General features: G+C 40.5%; 1 protein-coding gene across 3 annotated transcripts in view; it reads left to right on the top strand.

Moving 5' to 3' along the window:
* PRICKLE2 (prickle planar cell polarity protein 2) overlaps window positions 1-12,869 on the top strand; it is a 219,755-nt gene extending 206,886 nt beyond the window's left edge. For all 3 annotated transcript variants that reach the window (XM_029601027.1, XM_029601028.1, XM_029601026.1), the window contains one exon: window positions 10,932-12,869. In XM_029601027.1, the coding sequence (XP_029456887.1) occupies window positions 10,932-11,803 (872 nt within the window). In that variant the 3' untranslated portion in view covers window positions 11,804-12,869. The remainder of the gene's footprint in view (window positions 1-10,931) is intronic.
* Window positions 12,870-13,107: the final 238 nt, after the last annotated feature.

Raw genomic sequence — 13,107 nt, 5'->3', positions numbered from 1 at the left:
AAGGGGGTGACTTGTATGTTGCAGCAGATGCTATCATAAGTTTGTTTGGCAGACTGGATGAACCGTTTGGTCCTTTTCTGCCATCATTTTCTATGTTTCTATGTAGGCAGCTTGGGTCTTAAGAAGTCTGACAGCTCTCCCCCCCCCCCCCCCCCCAACCCCTAACCCCTTTTCAAACCAACCAAAATCCTCCGGGTCCAGCCCCTAAGCTAGCTATGAATGTGTAAGCCTATTGTGCCCACCCCAGAAATCAGAAAAAAGCCTTCCAGCACACACATACATGCATCTCACCCTCAAGGTTGTCCTAACCTTTGCAGGCAAGAGGGAGCGAGATTCCCGTCCACTGGCCAGAACAGCAAAATAAAAATGGCACCACTGAGCCAAATGCCAAAGCCTGGAGGCCAGTAGCTAGTTTTCGGAGAGGGAGAGAAGGGTTGGTAGATCCAGAGGCCTTTGTCTTTATGGTGGGTAAGAGGACACAGAAGCCCATAGCTGAGCTTTCAGTTTAGAATGGTTAATGGCGAGAACACGTGAGCTGTCAAATACGGCAGCATTAGTGTGCCTGCACTGTCTTTACCATGGCTATGGTGACACTGCTACCTTTGGCATCTCGTTAGTTTTGTATATCAGACATTGAAATTGGCAGATAACTCACACTTACTAGACTGGTTTAACGCCTTTTAGTACATAGACCCCAGGGTGAGATCGCTAGTTGTCTTTGGAGAGGAAAGACTGTTTACCCACCTACTTTGTTTTGTTATTTTCTCTCATGTATCTATGTATCTACTAGTCAGGTAAGAAAATTAATAATACTTCATAGCTGGCATGGAATTCATTCTTAGCCCATGTGTAAAATAAGAATAAGTCATCATTTACAGGCCGATGCAATACCATGCGCTCAGGCTAGTGCACAGGTTAACTTCCAGTTGGATCCACGTTTTAGACGCGTGTTCATAACCCCTTATGTAATAAGGGTATTAGCATGTCCAAAACGTGCGTCCAAACCAGCGCATAGCTAATAGCGCTCATCACATGTAAATGCCATGTTGATGAGGCTATTACCTAGTACCCCTTTATGTAAAAACTAAATGTTCACCCGATGAGCACATTTTTACCCTCAAAAATTACTGCCAGCCCCGGAGCTAGTGCTAAGTCTTGAGGAGCCCCAAACATTTACAGAAACGCAGAAAATATGTATTTGGGGCTAAAATTTTGATAGGGTACCCAGCTGCAAAGTTCCTAACGCACACCCATCCCTAGTGCCTCCTCGGTCCATTTTCCTAATCTGTGCACAGCCACTTCTCCTGGGCACCCGATGCCAAGGGGGCACTAGGGACACACAGTTTCCCCTACCGCCTCCCGCATGCCCAGGAGAGGTGGATGGGCACGCGTTAGGAAAGCAATGGAGGCAATGCATGCAAATCTATCTCATGCATATTTATTGTGGATATCCTGAAAACCTGGCCTGTTTATGGCTCTCGAAGACTGGAGTTGGCCACCCCTGATCTAATTGTATGCGCATAAGTCATCTTCCACATAACTGTCTCATTTTCAGATTTCATTTGGGCAGGCCCCCCTTGTCTTTGAATATCAGTTTGTTTTGTGCATGCTTAAAAGTGCATGTGGAACTTTGCAGCTGGGTACCCTATCAAAACCTTTAGCACCAAATACATACTTCTGCATACAACTGACTTGTGGTTTTGTGGCACAGTTGTCAAAATGCAACAATAAAAAAAAAAGTGATGCTCCTTTACCTTGGCATGACATATAGTGAAGGGAGAAATGCTGATGTTCCCAATGTTCCCAAACCCCTTTGTACCAGATTTTGATTACAACACACAGATGTTTTGTTCTCCCACAGTAATCTTTGCACATCATTTGTTTCAACAGTCATTGGGCCTGATTTACTAAGGCTTTTCTCCCATTCTGTGTCTAAAGGGGGAGGAGAGAGAAGCTTAGTAAATCAGGCCTATAGTCATCTGAAATAGAAAATCCTATCACAAAGAAATGTTGACTCCCTACTTGCCTGCTGATAGAAAGGAGAAATCTGTTGCGCTGTCAGTTCAGTAGGGCTTGGCATTTTTGCCATCCTGAGGGTTAGGTGTTCGGGAGGTCTTGGTACTTGATTTGTGCTTCCACTATACATTGACATTGTATCTTCACTCAGCGCAGAGAGTTATTGTTTACTAGATGTTTAATATTAATGTTGGCTTCATCTTAGTCACAGTTTACTTCATGGATCAACAAATGTTATTTCAGACAAAGGGCCTCTTGCCTACATCTGCCATCACAAAGGCACATTCTTGAGGAGGAATGGAAACAGAAAAGCTTTGTTAGGTCCCACTCTTTGAAATACGATTGTATTTGCCAGAATACTCAAAGCTCTGTCTATGCTCAGCAGCAGACACTGTGCTCACTTCTCCAGCTAGAAAGTACTAGTAAACATTATGGTGAACTCAACTGCATCAGATCATGTCCAGGGTCAATCTTTCATAGCAGAGTGACAACTTCAAGATGTTTGCTAGTACCAGCTATGAACATTTAGTGAATAACACTTTAGTTGTGATCATATATAAATTTCATTAAATGTCAGTGTGCGCTATCTGGCTGGTTTGCTGTGATGACAGTATCCCGGATCTTTGATTTCAGTGGTAAGCCTGCAATAAAATATTAGGAACCTACAATAAGCTCTTCTGTGGAAGGTTTTATTTTTTCCCCAAGTGTGTGTGTGTGTGTTTGTGTGTGCAGTAAAGGTAGGCATGTGCATTTGTTACTCTATTCATTTGATTTGTTTCAGCGGTACACGCGTATCTGATGAATGGATAGTGTGCACACAGAAATGAATGGTGTGTGCATATGTACTCAGAACACATTGATAAATATTAATGGTGATGACATCATTAGAAGTTATAGGTTCACTTGTCTATTCTATTCTACTTTTAAGTGATTAGAATACAGTGTATGTTAAAGATGCCATCCAAAAACAGTGGGAAGAATGTTTTTTTATTTTACTTTTTCTCAGGGACCAAATAGAAAATTGTACCAATTATGAGCAATTTCTTCATTTTTGTCCCAATGTTTAGTGTCTGATTCCTTTTTTTTTTTTTTTTAACAACCATAAATAGAGAATAAACTATCTTATGAAGGAAAATCACTGGTAGAAAACCAGAAACTTCTAGCCCTAGCATGTCATGTGAAAATTCAGTTATAGAACCTAATGAAATAGCATTTTGTTGGCATGCGGTGAAGGGGAAATACTGATGTTCCTAGACTTTTGGCCACAGTCCTCGTGTAACAGTGCTTAGAGTGGTTTATCTTTACAACAAACCCCTTTGTACAAAATCTTGATTGCAACATACAGATGTTTTGTTCTCCCACAGTAATTCTTGTTCATCATTTGTTACAGCTGTCATTGAGCCTGATTTACCAAGGGTTTTCTCCCATTCTTTGTCAGTTAGTGACATAAATAAGTATATTATGTAAAGTTTCCTCCTCCTTTGTAAGCACATATCTATCTGTGTCTGAATCCATCTGGTGCTAATCAACAAAATAGGAGCAACCACTTACTTGAATAAAATCCAGGGTTTATTCAATTAAAACAAACAAACACAAAAAAAGGCCACTGAACCTCAGAAATCCAAAAATCATAAGAACAGTGAGCATTCATAAACATCAATATTGGGAATACAGCATACTGACTGTCATGGGTGTCACCCATTCACTCACAGAAGAGATTGGAGGTGGTTTAGTAAAAGAAGAACTTTTGCTGTTAACAGCAGTATTTGAAACATCTACCTGGCTCTGCAAGCTCCCCCCAGTAATACTTCAAGGTTCCTGTCCCATCATGCCATCTAGTGGTGACCCTCTGAACAGAACAGTATCCACTTACAAGTTAACTCTTTCATAAAATGGACCATGAACTCAGCAATGGTTTCTAATCATCATTCTCCATGCATACCCTTTTAATACTCTATTAAGACAGTGATTGTACACCCCTTGATACAGATGTAAATCAAAACATAGACCGTGTTGGCTGTTTCTCAGAAAACAGTTCTGACATGTTTTTATCTTCAGACCCTTAGTGGAACAGTATAAATTGGTATGTGCTTTATTCAATATTGCAGGAGAGTGTTCTGTGCATGACACATTAATATGAAAGCTTTTTTAATGTTTACAGTGTTAGGACCTGTTTGGCTACCAAATCAACACAATTTTTAAAGGACTTTTTTATATGTGTAAAAAATTATAAAATATGTATATATGTGAGGAATGCGAATTAGAAAATATTGCAAGTACATGGTCAGCATGCTACATATCCAATTGTTGATTTATACAAGTGCCCCTTATTTATTGAATACGTTTCATATCACTGTTTTGTTGTTTTTTATATTTGTAATATGTCCCACAGTAGAATGTTCATGAGCAAAACATTTTAAAAGGGTGCAATAAGAACATAAGAAATTGCCATACTGGATCAGACCAAGGGTCCATCAAGCCCAGCATCCTGTTTCCAACAGAGGCTAAACCAGGCCACAAGAACCTGGCAAGTACCCAAACACTAAGTAGATCCCATGCTACTGATGCCAGTAATAGCAATGGCTATTCTCTAAGGAGTATATTTTTAAAAAATACGTGCATGCCTCCATGTGCACGCGTAACCCGGCGTGTGCACATGGACGCACAATTTTATAATATGCGTGTGCCAGCGCGTGCGTGTTATAAAATCCAGGCCAGCGCGCGCAGAGAGGTTAGATTTGGCCAATTTATGCACAGCGACGAGATCAGGCCTCCCCCAGTTCCCTCCCAGTCCACTGCAACTAAGGAGCGGACTGGGAGGGAACTTTCCTACCCCCCACCTACCCTCCCTCCCTCTTCCCATCTCCTCCCCGACCCTTTAACACGACCTACCTTTTTTTTACTTTATTTCAGTACTTACGCCAGCTCCTGAGCTGGAGTAAGTTGCGCGCGCTGCAAAGCGGCCAGGCCCCTTCTAAAATGCAAGGCTCAGCCGTGTGCGTAACCCCGGGATTTTACACATGGGGGTTTGAAAATTTGGCCGTAAGATAACTTGATTAATAGCAGTTAATGGATTTCTCCTCCATGAACTTATCAAACCTTTTTTAAACCCAGCTATGCTAACTGCACTAACCACATCTTCTGGCAACAAATTCCAGAGCTTATTTGTGCATTGAGTGAAAGAATTTTCTCTGATTAGTTTTAAATGTGCTACTTGCTAACTTCATGGAGTGCCCCCTAGTCCTTCTATTATCTGAAAGAGTAAATAACCGATTCACATTTACCCATTCTAGACTTCTCATGATTTTAAAGACCTGTATCATATCTCCCCCTCAGCCATATTTTCTCCAAGCTGAACAGTCCTAACCACTTTAGTGCAATTTCAAAGGGGCCCCGCTACACGTGTAACCCCCAGTATGCGCAGATGTGCCAGGCCATTGGAAAGGGGCGGGCTAGGGGCGTGGTCTAGGCAGGGAGGGGGGTTAGAGGTCGGGGAAGAGAGGAGAAAAGGTAGGAAGGTTAGGTAGGGGTATAGAGAAGTTCCCTCCCAGTCCGTTGCTTTTTGAAATTCACCCCCCACCCCCCTGCACGTGCAAGTCCTGACCCACCCGCACATGCATGCATGGATTTTAAAATCTGGCGTGCATGCGCGGATGGGAACTGTATTTTATATCGTGCGTGTGCCAACGCACGCGCATGTTATAAAATAGCCATGTCCATGTGCACGCAGGTTTGAAAATTGAACCCTTAATGTATATCCTGTTACTGGAGAAATTCAATAATATTTTTTGTTTGGAAGCATATGTATGTACGCATATATTGGTCACATGGTAATAGAAACAAAGAGGGTCTGTTTTTGCACAAATTTGAAATTTGTGAGCGGTAGTGCCAATGGCTTAAACAATTCACGCATTTTTCATATACATTCATAATTCAATCACATAACAAGAATGCTGATTCATTTGTATCTAACATATATACAGGGGTAGATTTTAAAAATTTGCGCGATCGTGTACTTTTGTTCGCTGGATTTTATAAGATACGTGCGTAGCCGCGCATATCTTATAAAATCCGGGGTCGGCGCACGCAAGGGGTGCACATTTGTGCAACCTGCGCGCGCCGAGCCCAGCGTGCGCTGCCTGTTCCCAATTTCGGAGCGGCCTCGGAGGGAACTTTCCTTCGCCCTCCCACCACCTTCCCCTCCCTTCCCCTACCTAACCCACCCCCCCGGCCCTATCTAAACTCCCCCCCCCCTAACTTTGCGCACGCCGGCCAGCAGCCCCGCTCCGTGTTCCGGTCCCAGGGGCTGGTCCGGAGGCCGCAGCCATGCCCCGGAACACCCCCGGGCCGAAACCACGCCCGCATCGCAGCCCCCGAAACGCCGCGTCACGCGCGTCGCCGCCCCCAAAACGCCGCGTCGCTCCGGCCACGCCCCCATCATGCCCCTTTTAGAAAGCCCCGGGACTTACGCGCGCCAGCGGCCTATGCAAAATAGGTGCGCTGGCGCGCGAGTGCCCTGCGCGCGTAAATCCTTCCGGATTTACGCGTGCAGGGCTTTTAAAATCCGCCCCACAGAGTTTTGAGGTACTTCTTCAGTAAAGTTTACCTGTTGTAACTCTGTGAGCTGTATTGTTACTGGCTTTCAGAAATATTGCACGCCTACAAGCAGCAATTGCACAAGCGTGATTTGGGAATTATACTCTTGTGTTTTAATGCAGAAATTACAGCCACATCTTATCTTAAATAACCCTATACCTCACCTTTCAGCCTACAGCAAAGAGAGGTAATAGTATTTGTTGAAGTTCATGCATGAAGAACCTAAATTAATTTTGCCTCTCCACTGTGTTGACTAAAGCATGGCTATACCTAAAAGTAGGAATTTTTCAGGTCGCTATTCAAAAGCCATTTAGACGGATAACTGAAAGTTATCCACCTAAATGGTTACCTGGCTATATTCAAAGTCGTATGCGGCTAAATTCTGTAATTTAGCCACATAAGTCAAGAGCGTTCTAGGGGCTTCGGGGGGCAGTTAGCTGCATAACTTATGTGGCTAACTCTGGTCACACCGTAGGTCTGTCCTAAAGTAGACCATATATACTTATCTGGCTAACTTTAAGATAGCCGGGGATATTCATTGGCGTGGCCGTGCTGCTGAATATCCCTGTTAAGTTAGCCACATAGCTATATATATAGCAATATTCAACTTAACGCAGTTGAATATTGGCCCCATGATGTCTGTCTGTTATGTTCTAAATATTCCAACTAGAAAAATCACTTCTGCATTGTGAAGGATAATGACCCTGGTTTATATTAAGTGTAATTTAAAGTAAGCTCTGAGGAATCTCATGTATCCATGTGCATCACAAGCCCAGAGCTGCTTTGGCAGAAGAATTTCGCTTAGAAGTTCTCCCATGCACACCTCCATATTTGGTGGTGTTTACAGATTAAAGTTTGTATGAGGAAAAGCATGTCGTCTTGTCCTTCCGTTCTGTGCTCAGTACCACAGAAGGAATAATTGAACAGCTATGGTGTTGGGGTCTGAAACAATGGGAAAGGGGATTCTCATATTATAAAAGAACATTCAGAAGAGAGAGATTCAGCAGCAATCTAAGGCAACTTGTCTTTCTCTTCTTTCCCTCAAAAAGGGAAAAAAATAACTGTATATTCTATGTAAAAAAAATAAATAAATGTCTTAGTCATTCTGTCTAGAATTTTTGAAGCAACAGCACTGGCTGCATGATTTTATAGATTTTACAGTTGGGCATCAAACAGTCATTTTGTTTAATATTTTTGAAAGCTTCTCCCATATGCTCATCCATTATGAGAGTAATTTTGTAACATTGTGTTAAACTACACCAATTTTCAAAGTGGACTTTCGTGCAGTATAAGAATACAAGAACATAAGACTTGCCATACTGGGTCAGTCCATTAGGCCCAGTAGCCTGTATCCAGCAGTGACCAAGCCAGGGCACAAGTACCTGACAGTATCCCAAGGGATAGATAGATTCTAAGCTGCTTATCCCAGCAATAAGCAGTAGATTTCTGCAACTGTACCTTAATAATTGTTAATGGACTTTTCCTCCAGGAACTTGTCCAAAGTTAAACCTTTTTTAAACACAGCTATACTAATGTCTTTCACCCCATCCTCTGGTAATGAATCCCAGAGCTTAATTATGCGATGAGTAAAAAAATATTTTCCCTTATTGGTTTTAAATGTATTTCCCAGTAACTTAATTGTGTATCCCCTGTCTTTTTACTTTTTGAAAAACAACTGATTAATGTTTACTTGTTCCATTCCAGTCATTATTTTATAGACCTCTATCATATCTCCCCTCAGCCATCTCTTTTCCAAGCTGAAGAGTCCTAACCTCTTTAGCCTTTCTTCATAGAGGAATTGTTCCATCCCCTTTATCATCTTGGACACCCTTCTCTGTACCTTTTCTAATTCTGCTATATCATTCTTGAGGTATGGTGACCAGAATTGAATACAATACTAAAGATGAGGTCACATCATGGAGCGATATAGAGGCATTATGATATTCTCTGTTTTATTCTCCATTCCTTTCCTAATAATCCCTAGCATTCTACTTGCTTTCTTGGATACTACTGCACACTGAGCAGAAGATTTCAATGTATTTTCAATGATGACACCTAGGACCTTTTCTTGAGTGGTGACTCCTAATGTGGAACCTTGCATTTTGTAGCTATAATGTGGGCTACTCTTCCCTGAGTGCATCACTTTATACTTGTCTACATTAAATTTAATATGCCATTTGCATGCCCAATCTCCCAGTTTTGCAGTGTCCTCTTACAATTTCTCACGATCTTCTTGTGAGTTGACAACTTTGAATAATTTTGTGTCATTGGCATATTTGACCACTTCACTTGTTGCTCCCATTTCCATTCCCATTTAAAAACCATTGGTTCTAGAACAGATCCCTGGGTCACTCCACTATTCACCTTTTTAACTAGTTACCCGGCTAAGTAGCCAGTTAAGTGATAGGCAGGGCAACAGTATTCTGGGAGCAACCAACTTAGCCCATAGGGCTGTTCTGAAGTTAGCTGGATAAACTTATTCAGTTAACTTTAAGATAGCCAGATATATTCAGTGGCATAGCCACGCCTCTGAATATATGGAATAAGTTAGCTGGATAAATCTATCCAGCTAACTAGCCAAGCTGCACAGCAGCTCAATATCTACCTCAGTGTTGAAATTTATTACATATTGGTTTAGAGGCAACGTCAGACGTTAACTCATTTTCCTGGGGGTGGAGAAGAGAACTGACTGACCTCTGCTGCTCAACCAAAAAAAGCATTAGAGGGAAAATAAATTATCTTGTCCAAAGGCTGCTGAAGAAGTACCAGTCCAAAGGCTGCTGTAGAAGTACCAGTCTTCAAAGGCCAACAGCAAAACTAAGCATTCAGGGTTTTGAGACATAAAATAATCAATTGAAAGAATTGCATAGCTGAAAAATGTTGCTGTAGATCTGTCTTTTAGCTATGGCTTCTTAGCAGTTATTAATCTAGACCTTAATTAGAAGAATGAGTTCTTTCATAATTTGTTGTAGTATGTTTGGTGGAGAGATTTCTTGAGTTGTCCTCTCTTACATGATAAATTGCTTGGAAATTTGTGTAAAGCAGTCAGCCAGGGTGAAACTCCTTCTTCAAATCCTACTATTGTTGTCTATGGTCTAATGAGTTTAAAAGTTTAAAGAGAGAAAATGATGCTTTTAAGCTTGGAGGTTGAAATTCCCAGCTAGGTCCACGTAAACCCACAGTTGTCCAAGAGATCTTTGCTCTAGCCTGCAAGACATTTTTATTTTTAAAGACAATATATGTCATGTCATGACAACATAATCTTTAAATTTAGTATCAGATTGTTATTTGTCAAAAAAATGACATCATTGGACTTTTACAGTTTTGCTCAAATGCTAAAAAGGATTGATAGGGTGGTAGGTATTGTATAGCTGAACAATTGTGTGGATGGGCAGACTAGATAGGGCAGATGGTCTTTTTCTGCTGTCATGTTTCTATGTTCTATGGGGTAAATATTCAGCTGCTGAGCCATCTATCCAGCTAACTCTAAACCTGCCCTATGGCATGTCTAGTTAGCCAGGTAACTTAACCAGCAAACTCTCCTTCTCCCTAGAACGTCTATCTCCAGCCCCAGGAATGCCCCCAATTTACCCGGTTAAATTCTAGCTGGATAACTTGTTTCCCATTATCCATCTAAATGGCTTTTGAATATGTACCCCTAGGTTTCTATAAATGTCATGGATATGAGAGCTATAGTCTAATTAGAAAGCTGATTTAACTTTCATTAGCGTACGTCTACTACATGGAGCTTGGACTATCCAATCTGGATGTCTTGTAATTAGAAGACTATACAAATTTAAAAAAACAATGCTTTTATCACTCTTGGTAACATTATAATGGCAAGATAGACAAAGGATTTAAAATACAGTGATTTAGTGATTTCCTTTTTCACAAGAGGACAACAACTCTGAGGAAGACAGCATATGTTGTTCATGTATTAACAACTGTAATGGCCTTGTAATTACCAGTACATGCTGACTATATTTGCTTTAATGATTTTGGTCCATAGCATTTCCTGAGAATGAAGACCTGGGGTGGACATGTGGTATTTCCTCAGAAAATATCATAATTCATGATTATTACTACTGTTTCATGCTATCTAGGAAGAAATATGACAATTATTTCTTTAAAATGTTTTTATTTTATTTTCTAAATATCAATTGATTTAGTTAGTTTTGTAGTGTTTTTGTCATCTTTGTGAAATTAAAAATGCCAAAGCCATTCAAGATTTAATCTTTTGCTCCTATTGTTTTTCTCTGGACAAAGTCTTTAATAATGAATTAACCTTTCAATTAACTCTTTCCCCCTCCCCCAACAAGGTTTATCTACAGACGGAGGACCCAAGCGTCAGGAGCATCTCTCCAGGTTTTCAATGCCAGACTTAAGCAAAGATTCCGGAATGAACGTTTCAGAAAAATTAAGTAATATGGGGACGCTAAATTCTTCTGCACAGTTTAGGAGTGTTGAATCAGTTCGAAGTTTGCTGTCTGCACAACAATACCAAGATATAGAGCCAAATCTAAACCAGCTTGCAAATCCAGCCAAGTACAGGGAGAAGTCATCGCATGGAAGAATGCTTCAGGGATTTCAGTTTGAAGGTGGAATGACAGGGAATGAAATGGCAGGACAAAGCAGTGTGAAATTTCCTCCGTTAAGTGAGCGCACTCGACGACGAACCCGTGACAATGATCAAAACTATCGGCATCATAGACAGAGGAGATCCAGGCGATCTCGTTCAGACAATGCCCTCCACCTTGCTAGCGAGCAGTGCAATAGATTGATAGACAAGCCTTTTCTGAGAACCAGAGAAGACTACGATCGATTTATGCTCCAACGAGGATCAAGAGACACAATGGAACCCGGCCAGAGAAGGGATATGTACAACCATTATCAAAGGACTGCATCTGATCTTGCTTTGCAGAATCATATTTGTGAAAGGTGGGGGCCCTATCTTAATGAATATGATTGGTGCTCAACTTGCTCCTCCTCTTCTGAATCTGACAATGAAGGTTATTTCCTAGGTGAACCAATTCCACAACCAACTCATCTTCGATATGTAACCAGTGAGGACCTCATTCACCAGTATGGTTCATGTGGTGGTGGAGGCATACCCAAGTCTTCCACCCTAGGTGGCAGAGGACAGTTGCACAGCAGAAAAAGGCGAAAAAGCAAAAACTGTATTATTTCTTAGAAGGCAGTACAGGCGTGATCCAAGAATGTAAAATTTACAAACTTGCACTGTTTTGGATTTAAGCGCTTTTTTTTGTAACGAAAAAGTTCTAAGGACTGGGATCTAAAATAATATGGCAAAGTTATGGATTGACTTCTATAAATAATCATAATTATTGGCATGGTGAATTTTTTTGCACATTTCACTTTGAAGCAACTTTCACTTTAAACTGTATTACCTGGTTTGTTCTGTTCAGCCAAAATAATGCCATTCTTTCCGATGGATTCCTCCATATGTCTTAGTTACCACTATATGTTTCTAGCCACTAGTTTACTATTAACTTATGCCACCCTGTGCAAATCATTTTGCTTGTTTTCACTTTTAGTACCTATTTTCCTGTGGTAATTTGTTTATCAGACAATGCAAATATCTTAAGTTATTTACATGTTCATTGTAAATGGAATGTAAATGAAAGTACTGACAAAATATTTTTGTATTTTGGAATCTCAGAGGATATTGTTTGTGTTAGAAATATACAGACCTGGAACTGCATGCATTGGAATTTTTAAAAACGGTTCTTCATCCAGACACTTCTTATTGTTACTTATCCACCAAATGTTGTTCATAGGGACATTATGAAGTATGATTTTTGTAGTCAGTGGTAAGTGGGGAAAAATAGTTTTATGATTCATCATATCATCAATTTAGTACATAGCCTACCAGAGTCTAACACCTCCAGTGACTTCACCTTCTGTTGATTAAATAATCTTTAAACATCAGAAAAGTAACTTAACAGTTAGAGTACCTGTACCAAAATGTCAGCAACGTTAAAATAACCAAAGTCTGATTTAAAAAATTACATCCATGTACAGAAATGTTAAGTTGCTAAACGTTAAAAGCTGTTGTTGTGGGAAACTGATAATACAAGCGGTGCAGTTGCGTGATGTCAGCATCCAGTTGCTTTGAATATGAAAATGTTATATTCTGTTGTGTCCTGGAATAATTTATCTGCTTTTCTTTATGGCATGGAAGACATCTTCAGTACTGTTTAATACCTGGAACATATTAAAGAAAATGTTAAAACAGACTAATTCCATTCTTTGAGTATGAACAAACAGATTTATTGACAACCCAGAGGGTTAGGTTTAGAAGCATATAACTCATTTTTTGTTGTACTAAAGGATGTGAATTTTTCCCTCTCTCTCCCCCCGTTTAAAACTTCATATCTGATATATAAGCTGCAGCCTGTTTGAGGTCAGTATTCATATTAATATGTATTCATTGTTCTTGATAAAACAAACAGTATATTCTGGGTATTCTGGAGT

This window comes from Rhinatrema bivittatum, chromosome 4 (assembly GCF_901001135.1).
Source record: "Rhinatrema bivittatum chromosome 4, aRhiBiv1.1, whole genome shotgun sequence".
In the NCBI taxonomy this organism is placed as follows: domain Eukaryota; kingdom Metazoa; phylum Chordata; class Amphibia; order Gymnophiona; family Rhinatrematidae; genus Rhinatrema; species Rhinatrema bivittatum.
The sequence above is the reverse complement of the archived record's forward strand: the minus strand, read 5'-3'. Positions and strand labels throughout refer to the sequence as shown.